Source organism: Haliaeetus albicilla, chromosome 7, assembly GCF_947461875.1.
Source record: "Haliaeetus albicilla chromosome 7, bHalAlb1.1, whole genome shotgun sequence".
In the NCBI taxonomy this organism is placed as follows: domain Eukaryota; kingdom Metazoa; phylum Chordata; class Aves; order Accipitriformes; family Accipitridae; genus Haliaeetus; species Haliaeetus albicilla.
In genome coordinates, this window is record NC_091489.1 from 37,866,883 (window position 1) to 37,894,499 (window position 27,617).

The window sequence follows — 27,617 nt, forward strand, 5'->3', positions numbered from 1 at the left end:
ATTTTCAAAGCTGAGAATGACTTAGGCTATTGCTGGTACATTCAGTTTTTGAATGGTTTTGAGTGTGCTGTTATCCTGGGAGATTCTTAACTGTATATTCACTCTGATACTGTTGTGATGGAGCTTGAAAATACGGACTCTGAGGAAATGCAGTGACTTGTACCCTTTCTCAAGGTGTACTATATAGCAGAGTGGGCTGAGGAGCAGAGCTGTTGTGTGACATTTGGAATTTTTAAGAGGCAGTGTACCAGTTTGGTGTCATTTCTGACTTAAGGTGAATACGCTTGCATTTGGAAAATGTGATGGCAATAAATGTAGTAATGTTAAAATATTCTGAGAAGTATATACAGGCGCATGTGTTTAAATAGACATACATGTGCCTGGAAGTCTGTATGTATATGTATTTGTGTGTCTGTGTATTTTCGTATGTGCAATGACCAAAGTATAACAACACATTTTAAAAAACTTTTATAAGCCTCTCTTATGCTGTTGCGGGCTATCATTTTTTTTATTATAAAACTTTAAGGTGTAAGTGACTACCAACAGTATTTTGTCATCAGCTGATACCATTAATAAAATAAACTCACAGACCTTGCAGGTAAGTCTGCACCTTTCCTGAAAGTCTGAGTAAAAGTTAGGAAGATCTGGTCTAGCTTAGCTGAGTATCCTCCCGCTAGCAGCTCCTTTGCATTTATGGTGAGAGAATTGCAGCCCGGACTGTGCTCGGCGCAGGCTGCGCTCACTGCAGAGCATCCCCGCAAGGAGGTCCCCTGGCTGCCCAGGCCGCACCACCTCGGGATTTGGAGTTGGAGGTTTGCAGGATCCCTCTGAGCTCCACCTGGAATTTCATCACGGGGAGGCAGTGCGGATCCTGGCCGAGTGGCTAGCTGTGGTCCTAACATGGGTTCTCGCTTACAGAACGCAGCTGTCTGCTTATTATCAGCTTGATTTTTGAGTGCCCTGAGGGTAAAGGTATGCGTATAGGACATTATGGCAATCTAAGCGTGAGGTACAGAGGCTCACTGAAACAAGGTCCATAGGAAAGAGGAAAGACTCTCTCCTTCCCTCCTGTGTAGACTGAAAAAGTAATTGCTGCATAAAGCTCCAGGAACAGCCCGGTGTTTAACAAGAAGGCGCAAGGTTTTCACTTACTTAACCACGCTGCTGCCTTTATTTTCTGGTTACGGCTCCAAGTAAACATTCCACTGTCTGCTGTGTGTGTTCTTAGGACCAAATCGTATTATCTGACTTGTCCGGAGGAAGTTGCAGCCGTATAGGAGAGCCATGTGATAAACAGCTCTTCTAATTCCTGCCTGCTTGCCTGCCTCACTTATCTCCATCGAGACTATTAATATTTCCAGCATGTAAGCAGTTTCCAACAGCTGTCAAATGCAAACAATAAGCTACCGGAAAAACTCTTTCTGCTTCTCCCCCAAACTTGATTCCCCAGTTAATACATGTATATGGCCCAAAGCTGAAGATGCTGAAGTACAAGACTAACCAAAGGTTTGGATATTTTGCAGTCTGCTACTGCTACCAAAAGTGGATGCTTTATCTTATGAGAGAGAGAGAGAAAAAAAAAATCTAGCTTTGCAAAAATGAAACAAGTTCTGCTTAAGATTTTAAAGCTATAGGGTTCCTATTCATTAAAAAAAAATCATAATTAAAGTCACTTTTATGTTTCTAAAACATATCAGCGGAATTGTTTTAAAAATATAGTATTTACATGTTTTTAAATTCTTAAAACAGGAGAGACATGAAATCTGTTAAGGAAAAAAAAAATTGAGACCCGAGTTATTCTCTAGTTCCTTAACCACAAAATCATCCTGTGTAATTTCTAAATACATTTATCAGTCCCTCTGTACCTACGTCCTCTGTAAAATGAAGGTAATAATACTCCCCATCTATATGGTTTTCTCTCTTAAGTGTAAAATGTTTGGAGATAGCTATCCTGCTTTGGAAACTAAAAAAAAATATATTAATAGCATGGATGCAAGGTGCTCCGTACAAAATATGTGAAGTGCCAGAGCATTCCTCAGCATATTTAATTTATTTGTGTGGATATAGCATATTTGTTTCTCACTTAGCATGTTCTGGTCCTTTAGTTTCCATTAGGTCATCCAACCTACCAGTGAGGGTCTTGCACTTGGAATATGCTGAATAATACCCACGTGGCTTGGCCATCTGTAAGTGGTGAATTAATCACAAACACCGGTAGACAATGTCTTTATGTTGCACATTCAAATAAGCACACGCCAGGTCTGACTTTAATTAAATATTTGGTCCACAAGTGCTGCAAAAATTAGTGAGTTAACAATTTTCTCCTTAGCCTGACCCGCACAGTGCAATCTGCAGGCTCCTAGAGAGCACGCACATTAAGCAGAAGGCAGATGCACAATATATATAAACCCTGCTAGTAATGGTTTGTGGCTTTTGGGCTTGTAGTTCCAAAGTAGCACTGCCGTCTCCTCCACAGTCTCTTCTCCTAAGGGTTCAGTCACTAGGTCACTTTTTTCTTGAAGAATGAGAATTACAAATGCTGAACACCCAATGCAAACAGGCCTGGATTTTTTTTCTCCTCAGAGTTGTGGGGAGGCTTTTAATGCAGTGCAGCATCTGTCTTCATAAGCTGTCGTTTCTGCAACCACTTGAATGATACCTCTGAAGTGATTGCGTGTTGGGGAAGGACATCGATTCACAGTCTTGCATCTGGCTTTGTATTAGTCAGTCTTTATTGCTGTTATTACAGGGTTGAGGTTTTCAAAAGTTCTCAAGATCTGCCTGATAAAAGCTGTTAGGAGTCCTACCATCCCTCCCAAAGGGTGGTGTGGGTGACTTTTAATGGTTCTGAAAATCCTGCTGCTGTTCACAAACAAAAAATTATTAGAATACTGTTTTAGTGGAAAAATACTCAGGTTTTCAAAAGAAGCTTCCCCTTCCCTGTAACACACATATGCTGTAACAAAGAGGATAATAAAAGTAAAAGGGGATAGTATTGCTGGTATGTGGCTAACAATAGTAGACCAAGGATAGTATATTATCCCTGTGTGTTCAAGCAGCCAATTTGAAGGAACTGGAAGGCATAAGTAAATGACAAGTAATTGAACCTTTGTACCTTTGCCCTTTTTCTAAGATGTCCAAAAGTAATAGCTCATTAGCAGAATTACTGAAATAGGTGCATTTTGTTAGTGTTTGAATAAAATTAAGACTGCAACAAAGCACAGGGGAAGCATTGCTCAGTAACGTGTGACCTTTCCTCCAGTTATTTATCCCTTGATGATCACCCCGTTTGTGGAACAAGCCAGATAATTGCAGAACATGGGCATTGGCAGCTGTACATACCCTGATAAAATGGGACAGCTACGGTGTTATAATGATCTCTCTGAAAATACGACCTAGGGATTTGTCTTCTACAGTCATTGGGCAGCTTTCCTTCCAGACCTGTATGGTGAAGGCTCTGCATGATGGCAGCTCCCTTTCATAAGCTCCGGCTCAGGGCAAAGGCAAAGGCAAGACGTGGCCAGGCTCTGCTCTTAATGAGGTTCTTCTGAAGGTCCATCTCTTCCTGCAGCCTGTGCTGCCATGGGGAGACCAGCAGGTCTTCCTGACCCTCCGCACTCTGGGCCTCTCCCACCCATCTTTAAGTTTGCAGTCTCCAGGTTATTTCTCTGGGTGAATAAGTACTTTGCTGGAGGAGATGACCAGAAGGTAACTCATCCCACTGTCCTTGGGAGAGAGGACCTCTATATCTCTCTGCTCTGGGGCACTGGGAAGGTGACTTTCAACTGGACCTGGGCAGCTTCTGTCCCTTTAGGGTATCTCTGGGGATTGGATAGGGAACTATATGGATACTTCTGGAGAAAATATGCATTGGGGGAATCATGCCCCGCTAATTTGCTGGCCAAAAACTTGTATAACTGAAGTCATGATAGTTTTTGCAATACAGAACTCTTCCAGAAATAGCTTTTTGGTGGTTAAATCTTTGTGTCCCCTGCAGAATGATTTACCAGTTAGGGCTTCTGCTGCACTAACTGATAATCAGCAATTATGTCATCATATCAATCAATTGAAATATTTTAGTCAAAGCCTTATCAGTATGGTGAAGCATGGAGTACAGCTGCTAAATGGACCTTGGATATGCAGAGGGCTGACTGTACAATGCCATTTTTCTAGGCACATGTGTGTTAGTTTTGCCACTGGTTTGCACACCACTGTAGTGTTTAATTTCTGCTGTATTATGAACAATCTCAATGAGAGCAAAGCTAATAAACGAGATCAGATGCATAGGAGATCATCACAAGTAGTCTATGTTAGAATTAAAAAAGCTTCAGACAGGGATAAACATGAGTGCTGTTAAAGTACAGAATTGTATTCTATCAGGAAAGTAACCCATTGTTCCTTCACTCCTACTGCGAAATGATCGGTCTGTAATGGTACGATGTATCTGCTCCCCGGGGCTTCCCGCAAGGAGGAGGAGTAGTAAATTAAGATGAAAGCTTGTTTTCTGCCTTATTCATAATAAATGCAAAATTCTTCCCTGAAGCACTTGGCATGACTAATGTGCCACATATTCTTGATATCCCAGAGCGGCAGGCGAGTGCTTCTGCCAGACTGGTGGTTCGCTGCACACCTTGGGCAACGTGCTACCTAACAAGCAATGGGAGCCAAGAGCAAGCGCCAGAGCGGGGCTCTGCACAGAAGACCGTGAGCTGGAGCTTTTTGCCTCGGGGCACCTTCAGTATGATTTTGCTGTTACGTTACTTGATTTCCACGGAGGTGGTTTGAAGCCATGTGAAGTGTGTTTTTGTTGTTGTTTTGTTTCACTTTCCTCTGTAAAGCAATTAATGGCGACCGTCTGTGAGGAAACAAACGTATTGCACGGTGCATGTTGGAAAAGGCTGTCGCAGCCTGCCATGTTACTTGAAGCAATTACAGGTTATTTTTTATTCTGTGTTACGGCGGTATCTGAAGCGCCATCTCCATCAGTCAGGACTGAGATTCTTTTGTAATCCTGTGCAAAGACCCAGGCCCCGCTCGGGGGGAGGGAGGTGGCAGAGCTCCAGACACAGTGCTGAGGCACTGGGCAGACGTTCCACAAACGAGAAATCCGTTTGAAAACCTCTCTGTACCTGTCAGTTTTAGTGAGAGTCATGTCTCTTGTACACCAGGGTGTTCTGGGCTCCAGCCATCCCCCGTGACTGGAAATCCCCCCCTTGAGTCCCCCCAGCGCAGTAGGAAAAGAGGGCTGCCTGTCTATGCAATTCTGCACTGAGGGGTGGCAGAGCAGAGGAAAATTATGCTGCTGAGAGGATGAGCTCTTGGTTTTGGCAGCAGAGGATCATCTGCCCATTCTGGATAAGGAGGAGGAACAGCAGCCCTGGCACTGGCTGGCCCCGTTCCGCTGAGGGAGAGCATCAAGCCCTGCCTCCCCCGGCTGCACTGCAGACAGATGGCCTTCTTGGGGGCTGACCATGGGGCAAGGGAGCCAATCTCACTCCCCTTGCACAAAACCGTCGGTTTGAGTTGGACAGTTACAGAGTCAGCCTTGTCTAATACGTGTCTTACATGTTACATTGACCAATTTAAGACATGCGTCACTCTGAATTCAAAGTTTTAATCTCAGATGCTTTAGTTTAAAAAAAGCACAATAAATCTGCAGTTCTTGACAGGTATAGTTTAATTGCACCTGTTCAACGAAGGATATATGTTACTAAAATTCCCCCAAAAGTTTTCAGTTAAATTTATGCAGTGGTGATGGTCACTAGACCAGAAACGATGGCAAGCCTAATCAAGCATATTGAGTTTCACACTGAAATAGCCTATCACAACATTTTAAAAGCACAGTTACTCTGTCCTATTCAGAGCTTAAGGAGGACAATTAGGTGCATAAAAGTCATCTACTGATACATTTATGTAACCTCAATTTTACGGTCGCTGCTTTATTCTGTTTTGGTAAGTCCCAAACATTTATGTTCCCGTTTGTTTTCAAAACGGCTATCATGGTGTCAGGAGCAAAACCTTTTTGTGGAACCATCTTTGGTTCTTTCGATAGAAATTAGGAGGATACTGAAATACATGTAGTGGCCAGGAATGACTTGTCAGCGGTTCTTTAGTACTGAAATCTTGAAAGGGCAATCAGTGAAACAAAAGTTCACCACAGCCCTATATTTCCTCTGCCTTACAGTCTGTCAAGCCTGCCCAAGGAATCAGCTATTTGCAAAACAGGTTTTCGTTCTCTTGTCCACACAATACCTGTGTGATCACCTGTATAAGCACTGGTGAGGCTGGAAAGCTCTAGCGTAGATTTGGGAAACACGTTTTCTTGCATTGAAGGCTAAGTTCAGATATTTTCTTCAAATCTCCCTAGTTGGGTGGAAGAAGGAATTGGCATGTGGACATGTAGACAGCCTTGATGTCTGATGGGCTGGAAGGAGCTGTCTACCTCTATACTTCCAGATTCTCCACTGGCCAGATGCCCTGAAAGCCCTTTTCAGGGTGGGATTCACATCACAGATGGGAATTGCAATAGGTTCATGCCAATAGTCCGCATTAACTTCCTTGGCAGTCCCTCTGGAGCCAGAGGAACAGTTGTTTCAGTGTGTGCTCTCCATGGACCCAAGCGATTGGGTTCCAGTCCTGGGACTAGAGCCCCTTGGCGTTGGCACGCTACAAACAACAAGCTGTGGAGAGTAGCCAGTCAATTCTCTCTTTGCCTGTTCACAGACCCACAAATAATTTTGTCTTTTATTTGCGTGAAAAGAGTGCTGTGTCCGCAAAATACACAGTTGTTTCCATGTATTGGTGAGAGTAGATGAATGTTGCCAAAATGTTTTTGTTTTCTAAAAATAGTGTGGGGAAGGAATTGCTGACCGTTACCATCAGCAGTGATGGGTGGCGGATTTTGTTGCTTGAGGTCAGCTCAGAGTTAAGGTTAATAAGCAAAACTTCTAAATTTTCAGGATCTGTTTGAATAATCGTCTTCTATATTCCCCATTTCTAAATACATAGTTATTCATGGTTTAACGTTGTGTGTATGTGCAGAGAAGGAAGTGTTGGACGGATCTTGACCCCAGGATGGCTCAGTTCACCTGCAGAACCCAGATGACGAGGTCTTTGAAGGCTTTTCAAAACCTTTACATTTTAAACCGTGTGTCTGAAACCAACTCTACGTTGTAGAGGTTAAAGATGGAAGTGATGCTTGTAGGTCAGAGATGTGCACTGGCTGATACCTGAGTCTCTGGTGAATTTTCAAAAAATTCTACCTTTTGTCTTTTGGATTCTCCATCTGGAAGGAGGTCCATGTGTCTCAGCACAGAACTTCACAGATCATCCTACTGCTTACAGTAAGATGACATGGTTTCTTGCAAATAGTTAATCTTAGCATTTTAATATTTTTTTCAAACAGCTTACATTGTATGGCTGAACTATTAAAATAATTGATAAACTGATAAAACAGTTATAAAAGCTCACAATATTCAAATACTGAGATTTGATTGCTGTATTCAAATTGGAACTAAATTCCAGCTTTCCCACAGTTATATATATTCACGGTCAATAACTCACACCTTGGCATGCCTCTCTATTTTATTTAATATATGAAATAAATAAAAATGTTTGTGCCCATTGAAAACATTTTGCTCTGGAGTTTTGCCTTGGTAGAAGTGAAATGTAAAATAATGCAGTCATTGAAGAGGTGGGTCAAATTGCCATACATATTAAAAGAGGCTGCTTTTGATCAGCTCCTTTGAATGTCTAGTATAACTCCATTTATCTGAAGATCTCAGGGGACGCCCAAAACCTTCAGATAAATGGGGGCTTAGTTAATCAGGGAAGCCAGCTGTCCAGCTTCTTCACCGGGGTAGGGTTCAAGATCATAACCCATCCTCTCTGCAGCCAGGCCGTCTTCAGACAATGATTTGCATGCTTCACTTCAGCAATCTAGCCTTGAGGCTTCTGTAGAAAAGCCAGCCAGGCACTTCAAGCTTTCTCCTGGCTCTGCTTGACCCAGAGCATAGCAATGAGCTGGCAGTGGGAGTTTGCTGATATATGTGTTGCATTTTTTTAAAAGTGGTAGTTTATATGGCACTCTGCGCATATTGGCTTGATCTAAATAATGCAACGAGGCTTAGCGTTCGTGAGCATCTTTCTGTCAGATACACTATGCTGAAAGCTCACAGGAGAGAGATGACACAAATTTCATATTAAAAAGGTTCAGCTTAATGTTTTAACACGTGTAAGTAAGTAAAATCGCATCACTGGTTCTTAAGGATGAAGGCACAGCACATTTACAAGGGCTGCAGTTTTGACAGATCAAGTATCGCACTAGTGATTATCTGGACGAAAGCGTTCTTACATGGTGATAAATATGAAGCTTCTTGAGTCTGCAATTGAAAATTACTGTTTCAGACTGCTCCTGTAAAAACGGTCTTGAAATGCTAAGTCTTCTCCTCCGCACCCCCCATCTATCTCATATTATTATTCTTTGGGTATGTTCTGTTCTCTCAGATCCTCAAAATACATTACTTGGGACTCCAGGGTATCTGACAGATGACTAATGTAGTGATGCCTACAGAAGATTCTGACATAAACACAATTAAGTAGCAAAGCGGTGTTTTTGTTTGCATACAAGAAGCGCAACTTGAATAAGTTACAGAACAAAGGTTTTGTGTGAGAGATCAGCTGGTATTCGTGATGTCATGCTGCTTTCTTGACGTATATTTACAGGCTGGAGGTATTTTTCAGAGGATTCTTTACAGCTTGCTTATGCTCCTAATGTCTCCATTAAAATCACTAAACTTTGGTAAAACTTTATTATTTTTTTTTTAATGAATCGAACTGGTTTCCCTCATATGCGTGTATGTATTAAAACAGAGATAGCAGAGTGTTTCGTTTAATTTTCCTGCAGTGACTTAATGCTTTTTAGATTAGGCTGTAAGTGAAAATTAGCACGAGCATCTCGCTTGCTGCCCGTATGGCAGGAGCCACCGTGCTGTCTGGTGCTCCTGGTAGTTGTGCTTAGGGGAGCCTGGGAGAGACAGGAGAAGCGTGCTGAGCTGAGAAGGGTGGTGGAGAAGTGGAGCGGGTGTACGCAGCAGTCTTCCTTGCCGAGTCGGTGGTATCTGCACCTACTGCTTTCCGCTTTTTAATCTGCAAGAGCGGCGCTGAATTGGGATCTTCCTCGTGTGCCTCTAGAGCTCCTGATCGATCTGCACGGCTCGCTGGACCTTGGCTTAAACTCAGCTCAGTGTGTTCTTTTTCAGATGCCTCTCCTGTAGCTGCCCAGCTGTTTGGCTGAGTGGTTTTTTTCCAGTCTTTTGTGTGGTTAGGGGCATCTTCTGTCTCATAAATAAAGATTTTACGAGATGTAAATCTAACCTCGTCAAAATCTCCTCGCTCTCTTTTCCCGTGCAATATTTAGCAAAATCGGTACAAACTTCTGGTGTGTTAGCAGTTGTTCTGCGCATTGTATGCTTATGTGTTAGATGTGCAAGGTCTTTCATTAAACAGCAGGATATTATTAGGCATAGCATGAAAAGCCTTTATAGTCTCCCTGCCTTGTTTAAAGCGGGCCCACAAGCAGACCGCAGCCTAAAAGGCTGCGCAATGAATCGAGCGCTGATGGCCGGTCCGCAGGCTCAGGTGGTCGTCAGCCGCAAGTTTAGCCGAGCCCTTTCAGTAATTTGTCACGCCTGGGCCTGCTCCCGCTGCGCCAGCACGTGCCAGCTCCGTGTCGGAGGGGCTGTTCGCCAGACGGCCACGCAGCCCCCACGTCCCGCTGTTCGCCGGGCCGGCGCTCGCCCGGCCGCGCGCTCCGCACAGCCCTGGCAACAGCCGAGCGCGCCGTGGAATAAGCATCTTCATAATGAGAAGTGAATGGCATCCGTCAGTCCCTTTAGAATAGGGCCCAGGCGTGTGCCTCCTCTCCTAGGAAGTTTGGCAGCCTATTCATTAACAAGAGTCATCAGGAGTTCAGCCCATAATAGGGAGGCAGCCCCAAACGCAGGCGGGCTAATGCTTGCGCTATCAGGAATGCGTTCTCCTGGGCTTAGGGAAAAGAGAGAGAAAAACTAAGCAAATAACGCTGTCAGCAGGTGCAAACTCTGAAACGCTATCTATTGATTTTCTTTCTTCAGGCTTCCACGGGAAGTTTATAAGAAGATTTATCACATATCAATCGTCCTCTGCTAGCATTAAAAGCAAAATGCTTTTTTTTTTTTCTTTTTTTCTTTCTTCTTTTTTTGCCACCATGCCTACAGGAACTTGCATACAATTAAGACGCACTTTGCTTATTCCCCTTGAGGTAGAGCACTAGAGACCATCGTGTCCTATTTTTAAGTACTGCTTTACTCTGATTTTATTTTTTTTTAAATACTGGTTCAGAGTGGTTTTGTTAATGTCATGAAAGTCACAAATGGCACTTCAATATTAATTAGTAATGCTTTTCAATTTTAAATACCTTCACCTGCATTATGTTGTCACCGGTGTTATTCTCGCTGCTCCTAATTTCTGAATTTAAATTGGCCTTTGCTCCCACATAACAGTCTTGCAGAGTTAGACTACATTTCCCCCTTAGAGAAACACAATGAGAATCTGAAAACTTTTGTTTTAAATGAGGAAACGGAGAATGAGATGTCATACTGGCTCCTGCGAGCGTTAATTCATAAAGTCATACGTGAGGTTCTTCGGCCCATTGTAGATTTGTTTCAGACGTTATCCTGTTATTGGAAGTGTATGATTCACCTTCTGAGAAAACAGAAGCTGCACACAAAAGGAAAAGATTTGCTTTCTCCGCTGTGAAAAGCTGCTGCAAGCAGGGGTCCTATTAAGACAGCTGGAAAGTTGCTTCAGCTTGTTACGCTTGTAAGTTTTATTGGTGACTGGTTTTTGATTACACATTTGAATGCTGTGTGTTCCAGGTTGCCGAGTTTTAATTAAAAGGCAATAGTCTTGATTTTAGATTGCTTTGTTGTCTGCATTATGCAGACTATAATGCATGCAAGTTGTGGAGTGAATTTTTCCAATGTGCATCATTTATTTAGGACACATCAGATTCCACCTTCTAGCACCTGCCTTAAGTACAAACTTCACGCTTTCAGGAATGGTGTTTATTACAGTTAACTCCTTTTAAGAAGTACAGTGATCAAATAAATGTGTGGGTTTTTTTCTTCTCTGTCCTGTAGCTTGTTTCTCCAATCTAATCATTTTTCTAGTCTGACAGGGTCATTGTAATAGGAATATTGTGTACCAGGAACTTTCTGTGATGCCACAGCTTCTCTGTTAAAGTTGGGTTTTGGTTTAAAAAAGCCTGCAGTCTGGGGGGTTTGTTTCTGCCCTTGATAATGTTAGCAATCTGTTGGATCTACTGAGTCACTGCTTTTCATTCATGAAGCTAAAAGGTATTACCCTTAATTTCAAGCCATTAAGTGTGTTCGCTCCTAGTTGCTTGTGTTCAGAACTGTTGAGCAGCATTGGCCAATTTTGGTCCCCTCTTTTCCATGCCCGTGTACAGCCTGGTTGGTGTTGCTGGGGATCTGAAGTGCCAGTGTTCGTGGACGTTGTGTAACAGCATTTAATTCTGTGCACACATTTCCTTAACCTGGTCGTTGCAGTTATGAGGAAAGAGCTCTGTATCTTGAAGCAATAATCCAGAACCATAAAGAAGTAATGACATTTGAGGATTTTGCCGCTCAGGTCTTTTCTCCCTCTCCCAGCTACTCCCTCGGTGGAACTGGTGAGTCTCTGCACGTTATTCTTCTCTTTAGCACTAAGAAGCACTTGAGCAGCAGATGTACACCTGTTTTTTGTAGATAAATGCTTGCAAATTTAAGAAGACCATTCTTCCCCTGAATCAACTAATGAATATCAAAAGGAATGATGACATTCATTTTAATTTGTTTTGCATCAGAGCTATTCACTCTGCTCCTTTCTTCAGCTATCCTGTTAACCCCCGAATCTAGCAAGGTTAATGAACTTTCTCTCAGTAATGTGCTCTGGTTCATTCAGGAGTGTGGGTTTCTTGCTGAGCTGGGAATATGTTGTTCAAAAGCTATGCCTGAATCGGTGCTTACTTATCGAAAAATAGTTCCTCACAGTAGAAGCCGTTGCTACTAATGCTAAATGGGGATTATGCTGCTGAGATACCAGGGTCAGGGATTAACGCAAAAGAAATGTAAGAACAGTGTTCTGTTAGAAAATCATAGCAGCGTGCAGTATGCTAACATTTCCCTTAAATATAGATGAGCAAATTTCAGGCTTCCTTCCAACACCTGGCCTGGAACCTCTTTGAGTTTTTTTAAATACGTGTATGGATATACGTACATGCATGCGCATGTACACGTATATACACACACGTTAATGCTGATCATCATTTATCAGCCCTACTGAAAGATGAAAATGTAATACTGAACTCTGTGAATTTATTCCTTATGTGCCTTATTGAGATCTTAAGTTAGCATGCAGTCAGGAGGATATGAAGTGCTACTTTGCTGTTTTAATTGAGTTTAAATAAATGTCTCCTGAAAGGAAGCTTTGACTCTGAGATGCGGATTTCTAGTACCCTCAAGATTTGTTTTTCCAGCTTCCAAAAAAGTATATGGTCACCGTGTGTTGGACTCTTCAACAAAGATTCCTTAATCCCTTTTTTTACACTCACGGGGTGAAGCTGGCACTTTCTGATTATTCCCTGCTACTCTTTCAGATTGTTTAATAGATTATTTCAAACATGTATAAATGTTGCAGGACATCTGCTCTATTTCTCTTTAGCCTGACTTGTTAGCAAGTATCTTCCATCTAAACTGAAAAATTGAAGGAAGAAATTAAATTTACTAAAATAAATCACTTACAAATAAAATCAGCCGTGCATCATTGTTTAACGTTACTGGCTCCAATCCTCGAGCTTTCAGAGCTTTGTTAGGAGATAAGAGGTATATGCATGTCCTTGCATTGGTCGCCAGTAGCAGCAGGCAGAAGGCTTTGGAGATAAGCAAGCTGGCAGAAGTAAAGGGGAACCGGTGCTATTTACATAATCGCGCCTCTGCTTCCTGGAGAGGCGTCAAGAAACACAGGGATGGCCTCTATTGATCTTTGTTGAACTGGAATACTAAACAACATTAGAAAAGCTTATAACTTAAAGCTTTGATTAATGTTTTCTACATTAAAAAGTAGAACAGCTGTGAATTAAATTCTTTTATACACTCTGCCAAAAGTCTGAGACAAAAAAAATTATCAGTTTCAATAGAAATGTAGATTTCATGCCCAGTGTTGTTAGCACTTTGAATCATTTATCTGTTGATGTATCGGCAAATAAAAATGTAGATATATTGGTATTTTTTAAATGTTTTGCTCTACGCATAATTGTATTTTGTTTTCATGTTCTTCTTAGAGCACACAGTGATCTTATTATATACAAATTCAGTTCGACAAGCAAGGAGAGATTCATTTGATAATACCGTAGTCATACTTTCTAAAGTCTGTGATATATTTTGTATGCCTAAAATATTTAAAATATTTCATAACAGCTACTTAAGTTTTTCAGAACAGTGTTAAATCATTAGTTCCTGAATGCGTTTTTGTGATTTCATGATTTTATTTTTTTTTAAGAGTAAAACCTGCCACAGTCAGGTCCCGATTTTCAGACTTCCGAACATCAGAATTTATTTCACACTCACAAAGAACCTGGAGGCCGGTCATGACTTCTGGCATCAAAATCTCTGCTTCAGAGAGTCTCCTCACATTACCTACTGATTTACTTGCCTAGTTAGTCGACCATTACCAAGAGCTGTGTCAGTTATTGCCATTAGGATGTATTTTCCATCAGATGCCGTCCTGGCAATCAGCAAGGAGGGTGAGCGTAAGCCTTGCAACTCGGCCGCTGTTGCCAGCCGCCGCTCGGGCGAGTCCCCGTCCCACGAGCAGGGGCCTGCTGCGGAGCTGCCTGCGGACCACCAGCAGCTGCCTCAGCCTTGCCTAGCTCCGTGTTTATCGTGCTTTAGATTGGCGGGGTACTACAAATGTACCGGCAGCGTCCGGAAATAAATGAAGAACCAGCTCGGGTGCAATTTGACTAAGTTCGCAGCCATCTATTCATCCCTGTTAATGATTAGAAAGGGGATGAAAAACTATTCTGGAGCCGCCAGTTCCCCTGTCGGCGTGGGCACAGCCGGGGGCAAGCAGGATGGTCTCAGGCTGTGAACGGCGGCAGCTCTGCGTTCTCCAGCGCGCAGCCTGTCCCCCCGTGCCGCAGGCAGTTAGACCTCCTCCAAGCTTAGATTCACCTGTCCTGTGCCTGCAAAATCAGCTGTCTGCCGCTCAAGAAATATGGATGGCGTTTTTCTTCATGTAAAAGGGGAATTTCTATTCTGAAACAGAAAAAACGAATCACGGAGCAATAAATGTGTGGAGCTGATGCAGGTCTGTGTTTCCCCTTCTCAGCAAGCCAACTGATACTACTCACCCTGCCTAGCTTAAACTTTTCAGGTAAATTTAAGATTAATTCCCCTCTGATCTTATTCTTAATACCACCTAATTGTAATCCTGTCATCGCTGTGTATACGTGTGCACAATAGAAAGGGTCAATGAGTAAGTACGCTTTTTATTAAAATTAAGATTGTTTTTAGTAATTAACACAGTATAAGAAGCAAATCAAGACCATTACGTGAACTGAATATGTAGCTGCTAATGACACACATTATTGGTGTTTTATTAACTATGATCCATTTATCTGAACTAAATGTTTTTATGTTTTCTGATACTGTCTCTAGGGATGCTTCCCCTAGATTCAGATGGGTTGTGGGTTTCTTGAAGTATGCCCTGGCTTAGTCTCCCATATCACAAATAGTCTTGCAGGTGCTACATTTTATGCATGAAAATCGTCCAATTGACTTCTTTTGCTGTTTTCAGAAGCAGAGCCCTAAACTCCCTATATGTATCATAGATAGCCCTGTATATCTTAAACATGGAAAATGCAGCCTGGTAGGCAGAATGGACATCCCTGAACTCATTTAGGGGATGTGCAGATTAGGAACAAAAGATGAGAATACGGTCCTTTGTTGCTAAACTGGTACATTACATGCTGTATTTTAATTAGGCTGGGTATGAGAGTCAGCCCAGGAAATCCTCAGTAATCCAACACTATTGAATTATTCTTATCCTTTCCCTCTGCAGATTTCTCTCATTTTAGAGGATGGGGGTTTAAGCTGCTATCTTTTTCTATTCTTGCTCCCTCAGCCAAAAAGAAAAACAGTTATTCAACAAAATACTTGTGTGTTCTTTGAAAAAATCATAAAAATGAGACAGGCACAAACAGATACAAAAGCGTTCCAACTTTAATTACCTCTGCTGACTAAAAAGCGTTTGTTGGTTTGTTTTTTGGTTTTTGTTTTTTCATTTAAGATCAGAAGCCAGAATCGTGTTAACCCTTAGAAAATGGAAGTAGTTGGATATTCTAGAAAGGAAAAGAGATAACTTTTCTGCCAGAGAAAGATTTATATTTGAGGGTTTTATACTCAGAAGGGTAGATTCCTACTTTCAAGAGAACCTACAAACCTGCTTTTCAGCAGCGTAGACTTGCAGTTAGTGCTTCAAAGGGTTAATTGAAATGGGCACACTTGACTGCTGAGAGGACTGATCTAATCACTGCCATATCCAAGTGCATCTGTTCACCATGAGGTCATTCTTGTGCATGCTAATGATTTGGAAAATAAAGCATAATGCTTGACGTTATCAGAAAGGATATAGTGTAAATCTTTGCTTTTTTAGTTGCTAATAGCTATTGTGGAATGAAACGGCAGGCAAAAGCATCTCGGATTATTGCTTTCCATTTTAATTTTTTTAAAGCATCGTTTTCAGTGGAGTGTCAGGAAAACTGTGCTGGAAAACTCTGACATGTGGTATCTGTTGATAAATGGATTCTTTAATGAATATTATAGCATTGCCCAGGAGCAACACTTGAGTTGAGGAACTATAGATGTTTGCAGCATTCCCTGGTTTTAAAGCCTTGGAAGCAGTGCCTGCTTATTTACATAAAACTGAGATTTTGCAGCCGTTTTGTTGAAAAGGTGACACATGCTTTTCTTTTGTCTCCGGACTTCTACATGCATAAATTTATTGCATAAAACACTTGAATGTACAACAAACAAGATTTGGTTTATTTTAAAATACTTTTTGCTACATGCTGAGCTTTATCTTTCCCACTTTAAAACAAAAGGAATATTTCAAATGGCCATGTAATTTTAAAATATTTTTTTGACAGAAACAAAACAAAACCCAGAGTCACTGTTGTCTTAAACAGACATATTCTTTTTAATGCTAACAGAGCAATTAATTCTTTTGGTTTTGTTTGGTTTGGTTTTTCTGGTTTTTTTTACTTCTTTGTGCATTTTCCTTGAAAATATGCAGGATGTTTTGTCAGTTCCGTGTACTAGGTGGAATAAAAAGTCTCTCCAGGTTCTGTATAATATATTTGCGTATTTTTAGGGAAGCCGAATGGAGCTGAATGTTAAAAAAATACACATCTGAAAATGAGTAGCTGTGCCATGATATTACAGCATAAGCAGCACATGCCAAGTGTTGGGTTTGATCAATATGACAGCATTGCCTGAAACTGAAAAATAAATTTCTGGTAACTGGGACTTAGAAAATTCCAGACTACCATGGCAGCTAGGAGCCCACTGCTCAGCTGTTTCCACTGCAAGAAGAGGCGGTGCTGAAACCATCTGGCAATTGTTACCAGCCGGACCAGGACGCTGCTGTGGAGCTGCGTGCGGCACTTCAACGTGGACTTGAACCTCTGTGCCGAGTCTTTCTTTTCCAGTACAGGCACTGCCCTTAAATGTGGAAGGAAGCACAAGAAGTTAAGTCATTAGCACAGAGTGCGTTACGAGGTCTGCCTGAACTTGGTTCTCAGTAGGTGAGAGGGAAAATGTGCAATCACAGGGGCCAGGCGTTGCAATTGTAGAGGTTGTCCAGGCAGTAAATGAAGATGAAAAGCTTAGGGAGGTGGAGCAGAGGAGTGGAAAGCAGGACTCAAGGTCTTTCTTTTTTTTTTTCCTGAAGCTGCACAAGCGGATTCAGGAGCTGCTCCTTACCCCTGTGGTCTTGGTTGTCAGTGATCCGTGTGTGGCTTTCCTACCCCTCTTCCACAGAGCTACCGCCTACCTGGATTTTTCTCACCACCACAGGAACCTGCAGAGCCCGGCAACTGAAGGCTGCGCTGGGGTGGCTTTCAGCACCATGCTGTCGCATCCGTCTAACTTCTAACTTGCACTCATTGGCAGAAATCGCGATCTCATGACTGTCTCCATCACTGCGAGCCTCAAAACCCTTGGCTTAGAAATACGGGGGTCTCCCATCACTATGTTCCTTCCGTGGTAGCTACCAGCTCACCTAAGAACTCGCTGAGGCTCTGTCTGCATCTCGGCATCACGCAGAGGCGGAGCCTGGCGGCGGATGGTACTTTCCTGCCTGGTGAAATTGTTTCTTGGCCCATGGTAGCTGCTTGATAGCAGAGAATGAAAAGGTGCCAAATGAAATTTTCAATTGAATCAAGCGTAATTACCTGATTTAATGAAGGAGGAAAGTCAGGATGTTCTGCAGAAACCCCAAATTTACCCTTTCTCCCCAGAGATGCCTTTCAGCAAGACACACAGAATAAATCCATTTCATATTTTCCATTACTTCCTTCCTTCCTTCACACTTAGGGAAACAGGCATGAGCATATTCAAATAACATGACACAGCAATTCTGATCCACTTTCTGGATCTTTTAATGGCAGAACTGAGAAATCACAGTGATTTCTATGATGACACGGGGATGCTATAAACAAAATCATAATTTTGCTGATTGATGAAGGAATGACTGAGTGGAAGTGCAGCCCTCGTCCCACAGGAGCACTTGTTACAGTTGCAAAGACAACACTAGACATTAGAAACACCATTTTCCTCTTTGGGACTCGGGCAGTGAGTGAACATCTTTTCCAGGCTGTGGTGTCTTCCTTAATTCATTAATCTGCTCATGCATTTAGCAGTCTGAAGAGTTTAAACACCTTGCTGGTAGTTATAAACGAAGGAATAAAAAGGAAGCTCCTGCATCCTCAATACACCACGGGACTTCTCCCATGCCTTGGTCAGACCCTTTAGGTTTTTAAAATGTCGAAGGTTATGCATGTTGACAGTATGACAGTTTGCATTTTTTCATGAAAGAGAAATACTCTCTTGAATGAGTAAAATTCTCAGCATCCCTGTAAGGGTTAGAAATTGCCTATTATTAAATAGCACAAAGTCATAGAAAATACCATGAATCGTTAGGTGGTGTCAGCTCTGTACCCCCTATAGCTCCTGTGACTTGAACGGTCTGATGTATATTTACACCAGGATGACCGGGCCTGGTTCAGAAGCGTACAAATCTGTGCAGAATGGTAAGGAAGTTGCATCGTTACTTTGCAGCTCCCTGCAAAGCAGTTGCAGACGGCTCTGGGTGCCGGGGCAGTTCAGCCCTTTGCCCACCGCCTGTGAGGGCGTACAGCCTGAACCTGTCCCCCAAGGCTGCGTACGTGCTGGGGTTGCTTCTCCCTTGAGCCCGGCATAACCTCAGGATCTGCAGTGGAGAGGGTGTGAGAGCAACATTGGGGCTCTCAGCCTGGGCCCTTTCTTTTTTCCATTTAATTGATTGTCTCAGAGGGAGCTCTCCCAGCTACGATCTCTGGGAGAGGAGATGGCAAGGGAGGCCTTCCTCCCTAGCAATCAGCGCTGGGATGGGGAAGAATATTAGCTTGACGGGCCTCTCTCTTCTGCCAGGTGACAGCTCCAGCTGCTCGAGCTGTCAGCTCGCGAGAAAGCTCCAGGCAATGTGGCCCCTTTGCATTTTTCCTCCGCGCTGACGCATGTCAGCCCCGCAGCCGCCGCGGCGGAGAGAGCCCGTGCAGTGCCGTCCTGCTGCCGCAGATTGCCGGCGCCCGGGCGGGAGGCTTTGGGCGGTGGTTTGAGGCTGCGCTGTGTGTTGTATGCCTGCATGCAAAGGAGGAACCACCACTACCGCTTGCTGTGGTCCCTCTGGCTGGCTGACCAGTGCAGAACTAATTAGCGGCTGCTCCAAGTCACGACTAATTAGAACTTTGATGTGTACATTTAGGGTTTATTTCCAAATCTCGAAAACAATCAAGGCTGGGTTCGCGATGGTGCCAAGCACTCGTCACCTGTGCTGGAAGCTGTGAGTGCTGTTTTTAGGGTTGTTTCTGCCCTTGATTAACCTGTAGTTTCAGAGTCTTCTTACTGCTTCGGTTACAGCTTTTCAAGGTACTCCTTTTTTTTTTTTTTCATAACCAAACAACAGCGGAGCAAACCTCCTCATTTACCAATGTTTCGCCTGCTGCAGCCCCTCACGTAGGGTCCGATCTGGTCAGGGGAAGCAGGTACAAAAACTGTCCTTGACTTCTGCTGGCCCTGCAAGCGCAGCCTGACCTCCGTGGCGCAGGCAGGGCTGAGCTGTCCCCCCTACGCCTTCCAAAGAACGGCCTTCATCCCCCTCCGGCCTGAGGCTGTGCTGCTGGTGCAGGCTTGGGACAGTCAGCTCGAACGTCCTCTCTTCTGCAGCATGTTCATGGGTTTGAGGAGGAAAGGGGCTGTGAAAATTCAGCTGATAGAAAGACTCTCCAAACATAACTGACAAGTGATGTTTCGTGCCATAGCCCAGCTGCCAGCCTTCAGCGGCTTCCAGCCAGAACACCCGCTTGTTCTTGCAGGGGATCCCCTCTGTTGCTGCTGAGGTCGAACGACATAGCCTTTGGGGTTTGCTCAAAGACATACGGTAAATGAAAGATCTCAATGCAGGTTTAAAACAGCTGTCACCTGTAACCAAATACGAAACATTTTAACAGCTCAGACCAAACACTACAAGTCACCAAAGGGCCACGTGGTGTAAATGCCGTTCCAATGATTTGATCTCCTGCATCCTTAATGCAGCTGGTTCTTGTATCTGCATTTCAGACCCTTGAACGTGTGTGTTTTGGCATGAACACAGCCACTGCTTTAATGATAATTTCTTCAAAATACGCTCCCCTGAACATGCAGGCTCAGGATGCTGCCTACATTGTATTTTCAGCCACGTCCTTGTGAGTGGAAAGCAGAGCATGTCAAAATGCTAAGCGGATTTACTGTTACGATTCTCTCTGGAATTTTATTACCTTCGCATTTCCACAGACCTGTCATGGCTGATAGGTTAATTGGGGGGGGGGGAGATAGGTCATGGCCCATGTGAAAACGTCATGGGTCTTCTCAAGTATAAAGCTTCAAAATCCATAACGATCATGCATGATGTTGTAATCTGTTTTTACATACTTGGGTTACACATTAAGACCCACCTTTCTTGTCTTTTTCTTATACAATAGAAACGTTTACCAAGTAAGAGGAATAGCCTTGTGTTTAGTTTGTCTGATGGGTTCCTCCCAGGTTAGCAAGGGCAATAAGGGAAACCGCCATCGCCGTGCTGCCGGGGGGCTGCTTTTCCACCCTGCACTAAGAGGGTGGCTGACCACAGCCACGCTCAAGGAGTTGTTTCTTAGGTTTCACTTGCCCTGTGCTAAAAACAGTTGGGTCTGGAGCAGTGCCCGGCTTCAGAGACAGCGCAGAGTAATTCTGCAGAGATCATGTCCAAAAAACGCACCTAATCTCAGGATTCTGTTGTAGCCCCTTAAACATGTGCATGAACACGGTTAAAGGATCGAAGGGTTTTCCTACTTGTGCCTGGGGATGGGGGTGAGGGAAGGGCAGGCCCAGAAATAGCGGTAGCCTACCGCCTAGCTTTACCAAATAATTTCAGGGGGAAATTTCCACAGCAGTGAGTGGCTGTCTTTTCCATGAAATTTCAGTAGTGTTATAATACACAAATTGTAGCCTTTTTGTTGTTGTAGTTCTTAAAAGCAAACTCAGCAGCTTTGCAGCCCATCATTAAGGATCCCGCATCTTGTAAAGCTGTGTGAGGTACCTGCTGTACTCGTGAAATGCTGCTGCCGAACATATTGCCAACTTGAAAAGCTGATTTTCAACCACAGAAACACTGTGGCCTTCTGGTGGGTTGGTTGGTTTGCTTTGTGGGGGAAGAAAAAACCCTCTAACATTCCTGCCCCTGTGAGGCAGCTGACAGAGAAGATGCTTTAATTTTGGTTTTCTGCGTGTGGTGTCCCTGAGGAGGGTTCAGCCAGTTTTGGTGAGGAGTTGGACCCCCTGAGTGGTTCGGCTCTGTATTGCTCTTGTCCTGCCAGAGGCCCTGCCTGTTTTCTCCATAGGAAGTCCAAGAAGATGTTTCACCATCACCAATTCCAATATTGCTGTGCTTGTGCATATGCTGAAGGGTGGGGAGAGGGAGTTATTTTGCTTTCAGGAGTGTTCATCTGCTTCACAAGGAGAAGAGAAATTGCTAAAAGATCTTTTTTTCCTAGAGCACATGCCCTGGTGGTGTGTGGGAAACCAGATCTGTTCAGTAGATTTAAAATAAGCTATCTATCTCTAGCTTTCCAAAAGATAACTCTTCATTTACAGTGTATTTTATCTGTATTACTGACTGCATTTTTAATCCCCTCCTGCAAGGAACATATTTTAAAAGCTTAAGCCTTCATCACCGTAAAGGATTTGTACCTCTAAGAGACCGCAGAGGCACCTGAGCCATCATCCACGTGTGTCTTATTTGTGTGCAGGCGTATGACTGCCCATGATGTGCTTTTGCACATCCAAGTGGCTTTCCATTCGGGGGAAGTTTATGTGGCCCAATGATTTGTATGTTGTTCACTTTCTGTTTTTTTAACCTGCCTACAGTGTAATCGTGATCTAGGTCTCTGTGAGGCCTCAAATTTTACCCTGTTTGAAGTTGTATGACCACTAACAGTGGTGGAAGTGTAGCTGAAGTAAGGGGCTGCTGAAGTCCCGTGGTACCATATCGGCAAGTTTGGCAAAAGTTGAAGGGAGACGATTATTCGTTCCAATTTTTTCCAACGTTTCCTCCCTCTATTTTTTCAATCAACAGACCAACAGGGGCCAGGAGAAAGCCTGTGGGTACCCATTTCTCTCTAGGTCCCTAAGGATATCGAGGTGAACTTTATATCGTGAGTTGCCCTTACAACTGGTGCCCACGGCGTGTCAAGTTTGCCATGATGCCCGTGGCCAGTTTCCGCTGTGCTGGGCGCCCATGAGCAGCCGGCCTGACCTTCACGCGAGCGCGACGGGTGTGCTGTTCCTGTATTTATATGATTTTGTGTTCTCTCCCTTTAGATTAGAATATGTAATGGTCTCGTTACGGTAATTGCCGCAGGTAAGAGCGATGCTTCCCGCAGGCCCTGCTGCTGCTGGCGTTGTGCTCCATCACTAACAGCTCTCCTCCTCTTCCTCCTCCTCTTCCTCCTCCTGTGCTCAGCGTGCGGCTGCGGCAGCTCTGGGGCTCTCTGGGTCTGTCTTTGCCTGTCCCTGTCGCCACCGCCCCATCTCTTCCCGCTCCCCGCACACCGAGCCCCGTGGGGTGCCCACTGCCCGCCTGCCCGCCCAGGCGGCTGCCGCTCCCTCCGGTTGCTGCCAGGCACGGCCAACGCCAGCACCTGCCACAGTGGGAAGCGTTTTGGTCACGGCTGGGCCTCTTTGTGTGTGTGTTTGTGGCCGGGGCACCATGGGACGGGATCAGGGATGGGGCAGCCACCTGCAATATGCCGGGTGCAACCCCTGGCCCACCTGCACAGCATCACCTCCGCAGCGGTGCTCGCCCAGAAACCAGCGTGACTTGCAGGAAAAGAGTTGCCGTGCAGCTTTTGGTGGGTTTTTTCCCCCTTTTTGCAGATTTCACATTTGGCTGAGTTGTGATTTTTAAGCACTCCGCCGGTCCACCTGTGAGTCAGAAACCAGTATTTTTTATTTACTACGCCATTGCAGAGCTGCTGCTTGGTTTTTACAACTTACAATTTCACATTGCCTGTGCACCCTCTGAAACAAACACAGCAAGAGAGAAAATAAGCCCTCCTCCGTATCCCTGCAAAAAGTAAAAGAACTACGCCTCTCACGAGCATCTTAACTTCAATACCAACACGACGCCGATTTTCCTGTGCACGTGCCGGCGGGCGCGCACAGCCCGGCTTCTCTCCCTGGCGCGGCTGAGCGAGTGCAGCCTCGTCTCTTGAACAAAGTTGGAGGCTCCCCTTACAAGACGGCCAAGTAATTAGAGTTCATGCCAGACAGCTTGCAAGTGGAATTATAATATTTGTATGAAAGCCTTTATCTTTTGTGGTTATTACTTGCTCACTCTGCAGCTGCTGTCTCCCTATCAATCAAGGCGGTTTCGGGGGAGCTTCAAGGTTGATTGCATAGCTAAGGACTCGCCAGAAGAAAGTTCGGACTGGAGGAATGTGCCGGCTCCCGAGGCGGGTGGATGCTGTGGGTGCTCCCGGAGCGAGGTGTGCCTCGCCCGCACCCCCGCCTGCCGCAGCCGCCCTGCTTTTCATATGCGCAGGCGATGCATTGTTCAGCGCTTGCATGAATATTGCTTGAGCTTGTCCATTTGGTGAAAACTGTATTATTTTGACCATCTGCCATTCTGCTTAACTGCAGGAATGTAAAGTACGACACCTCCCTGACAGCCCTTCCCTCCCCCACGCTTTTCTCCCCACGAACAGCACCGCAGGTTGTTTTTAATCCAAAACTGACAGCTCCACATTTTTCACAGAAAATGCCTTTGCACGCTAAGTCACATTTTTCACCTTTTTTTAATGTGATATTTCCCCTTCAGTCAATTGTCTCGAAGTATAAATCTGGTAAGTAAAGATTGCCTTTGAAATGCAAACGCCGGTTTGCAAACTGGCTGAGGGATTTCAAAGGAGCCAGTGGTACTTTGGGTTTAGCTGCAGCCGGACCTCAGCATTGTTCCCTTCACTGCTTTGAGTCATTAAAATATCTAGAGTTAGCTAAAGCACGAGGACAAAATTTTAACCCTTGTAGGGAGGAAACAGAACGCGATGCTGCCTGTGCCCAACGAACTCCATGGAGTTTACGAGCATTATTCCCAAGAAGCAGCAGGATCAATGCAAGCTGTTACAACGCACAGAGTGGGGCTGCTGCAATTCCTAGTGATGGGGTGGGATAGGCTGTAGTGTTCGGCGTGAGGTTTAAAATACCCCGAATCACTCAAGCCGTCTGTGGAAAACGCAGCTGAGTCAACTTGGGTCTTTGTCCTTAGACGGCAGGTTGAGTCCCAGGCGCCTTACTGCCTGCAGAGCCCTGCGGCTGCGACCCTGCCCACAGATGTCCTGTCCGCCTTGCTAAGCCACAAAAATTCCCTGACTTGTTTCCCAAGGGCAAGGCTCACCCTGGTCGCGAGCGGGGTTGTGCCTGCTCACCACTGCCTGATGGGCAGCTCAACCATCGGCAGCTTCAGCCAAGGCACTGGCTGCGTTTTGGTGCTTTTTCTGCACGTTTGAGAGTCACCTGGGCTAATTAAAGTTGAAGGGAGTATTAAGGATAGCCCTGTAATCGTCAGTCACATAAACTAAGAGCAGATAAAGGCGCAGCCTGAAAACATAACTTATTGTTGAACTGGAAATAGGTTTGTGCTGCAAAACGCAACCATCAGTCTGGAGTTCAGAGGTGGTCGCACGGCTGCCGAGACTGGCCCCGACCTTCGGCGTGGGCTCGGAGCCTTCCTCCCTTCTCCCCACGGGCTCACGAGCATCTGGGTATGAGGCCGTTCCTCTGTCCCACCTCAGATAAACACTTTTGTGTTAAGACTTAGAGGGAGAATTTTAACATGGTTTAAAAATACCGTACCCCAAGGGAGCTGATGAAATGACACTGACGCTGGGAAGTGCCTCGGGACGGGTCAGAACCCCAGCAGCAAGAGCCAGGCTGGGTTGCAGCATGCGTGTTTGTATTCCTCAGAGCACCATTACAGTCGCGCAGGGGAGAGGCAGGAGTTGCACATGCGCACGCACCTCAGTTTATTCATTTACTTCTTAGTTTAATGGCTGTATCCTCATCTGTTCTCATTCAGACAACCTATTTAGTCCTGGCCTCTAGTTGTAATCGCCTGTGGGGAATAATTGAGATGTAACTTCGTGTTGTTGAACAACAAAGCGTAAACACATGTAGGCACTGCTACAGCCATCCAGGTTCCCCGGCCCACAAATAAAGTGCTTGAATGGTACCCGATAATGATGGGTACTTAGTGGCCTGTTTAAGTAGTGGAACTAATCAGAAAAAGTTGGGATTCTTTGGGGAATTTTTTCGGAGGCTAAGACGCCTTCCAGGTAGAGTTTCTTGAAAGCATTCATGCTATGGAAACTCATTTCCAGCTCTCTGTAGTAGATTAAATACAGAAGAGCCGTTTAGTGACATGCAGCAAAAAATAATTTAACGTAACACACACTCGAAAGAAACATTTTTTGAGTTCCGTTATGGGGGGGATTTGTCAGAACTTTGAGCGAGCAGGATCGGTGCATCCACCCCCCCACTATCTCCCAGTGCTGGGCTGTGGGCGGCTGCTGGAGCTGCCAGCGCCTGCAGGGTCTGCGCCAACCAGCACCCCCAGGCCGAAAGGGGCTGCTGCCGGGGGCCTTCCACGCTCTCGCCTGGGCACTGCTGAGTGCTCACGGCCCAGCCACTCCTCGCTTCTTCTGGGAGCTGGCAAACAGAAATTCCTTATTTCTCCAGGAAAGCACAGCACAGCAGTTCCTCAGCTGCCTGGGCCAAATTTCTACTATAAATGTCAAGTTCACCTGAGTGATACCCAAGATTAATTTGGAAGAGGAGGTGGAGAGGGGCTGCATTTTGCCAAGCAGGTGTTCTGATGCAAAGACAGGCAGGCTGTTTCTGTCCTTACGCTATTGTTTCTCTGCCTGTTCTGTTTTCCAGGCTGCCTCACCACCAGTGCAAGCGCTGACCTTACTGTCTCCATAGGAATAGAGTTAGCAGACCAGACCTCGCCCACGTTACCACGTGCCTCGAAGAGCAGAGTCTCTGGGAAGCTTCGCCGCTCCGCCAGTGCTCTCAGCAAGTCTTCCAGCTGAGGTGCTGCGGGAGCAGAACTCCGGCCGAGGGAACCCAAGAGACCTTAAAATAGATTAATTATTTACCGCCTCTACAGAACTTGCAATTTTGGATGAGCACGTGTTGAAGGGGACTGGCGAGGGGTTTGCGCTGTAAAATTGCAGTTCTCATGTCTTCAGACCGAGATGGCCGATGATCAGATATCACCTGCGTTATCATCGTGCATGTCACTTGATTGTTTCCGTCACAAAAGAGAACAAAGATGATGGGAGCTCTCACCGCTGGTGTGGCAGCGGGCGCATGGCAGCACGCACTTCTTCCCCCCAAGCACATGTGCACAAGTACTGGTGTCGCAGCAAGAGGACACGATCCAGTACTGCAACCGGTTATTTAATGTAACTGTAGAGCATTGCTTTTAGTCATTCCGGTCAACACTTAATTGTGTATTAGGGAATTTTGTCTAAATAGAGGTGTTCCTGTGACTACCCATGTAAGAAATATGTTTCCCTCCTTTGGACCGTGGGTGAATGATGGAGGTGCTTTCCAGTCTGTGTTCAACCTCTGCTCCCCTTCTGTTGTCTGTGGCCATCCAGCGCCAGTTTTGTGCATGTAGCCAAGAATTAGTCATCATCAAAGAGGTCATTTACCTGAAATTCAGGAGGGTACTGCCAGTTTCACAAAGTGGCAGCACCTGCATTAAAATCTGTTTAATCATGGGATCTTGTTCAAGGTCAGGCGTCACTACCTATTGTGTAAAATCCTGAAGCCGCTCGGTCGTGCCCACTGCAGCAGAGCAGAGGACCACGCTCCTCTCCCATCAGGTGCCCGAGGGCAGCAGAGGGGCAATTACTGGGGTGGCAGCATCCAGCGCAGGTCCAGGGTTCCTGTTAGCAGCTGCTGCGCCAGCTGGGTTCAACCATTTACCTTCACGTCTTTGGATTTATTTTAGACAGAAGCGCTCTTTCTCAGCACTGGCTTTGGCTTCGGGATTGCTGTGTCATTTGCAATAGTGCATGCGATGGCTGCGTACTGTGAACTACTCACTAGAAAATAAAAAGAACCAAATTCCTTTCTGAAGAGCAAGTGCCGCACATTTGCCACGACTGCTTCTCACCACGGTTTGAATAATTAAGACAGTACACCTCTTAGGTAATCACCTCACCTTGTCACAACATCAGGGCAGTAGTCTGCAATCTGAAGCATCTCTAGTTAAATAAAATAAATCTGAAGGCTTTTGAAGACCTGCAGCATCCTTCTGGCACTTTGTATAGTAAGCAAATCTTGTATTTTCAACAGGAAGTACATCTTAGTCTACGTGTATCATAGGTTTCTAGGGGTGATAGCTTTTTATAGCTAAAAATCACTGTATTATAAAAACAGAAGAAATCTGAGAGACATCCTGCAACCGCCCAGTGTCAATAAGGATGGCCCGACCGAAGGCAGAACTCCGTCGACGCTCCACTGTGAGGGGACTTGTGAGACGCACCAGGTGCGGCGGGACGCGAGCCTGTGCCGAACGACTGCTGCGGGACCCGCCAGCGGCCGACGCTGGGGCTGGGCTTCCCTGCCCCTCCTGGCGCCTGTGGACGAGAAGAGGAGATGGCTGTAAAG

At 44.9% G+C, this 27,617-nt stretch overlaps 1 protein-coding gene across 9 annotated transcripts in view; it reads left to right on the forward strand.

The window, feature by feature from the left end:
- RALGAPA2 (Ral GTPase activating protein catalytic subunit alpha 2) overlaps positions 1-26,768 on the forward strand; it is a 134,946-nt gene extending 108,178 nt beyond the window's left edge. For 3 of the 9 annotated variants that reach the window (XM_069787769.1, XM_069787770.1, XM_069787773.1), the window contains 2 exons: positions 11,610-11,731; positions 25,872-26,768. In XM_069787769.1, the coding sequence (XP_069643870.1) occupies positions 11,610-11,731; positions 25,872-26,026 (277 nt within the window). In that variant the 3' untranslated portion in view covers positions 26,027-26,768. Of the gene's footprint in view, positions 1-11,609; positions 11,732-13,599; positions 14,476-22,256 lie in introns of all 9 variants that reach the window. The other 6 variants (XR_011325497.1, XR_011325495.1, XR_011325496.1 and 3 more) reach the window with 6 other exon arrangements.
- The last annotated feature ends 849 nt before the right edge of the window (positions 26,769-27,617 follow it).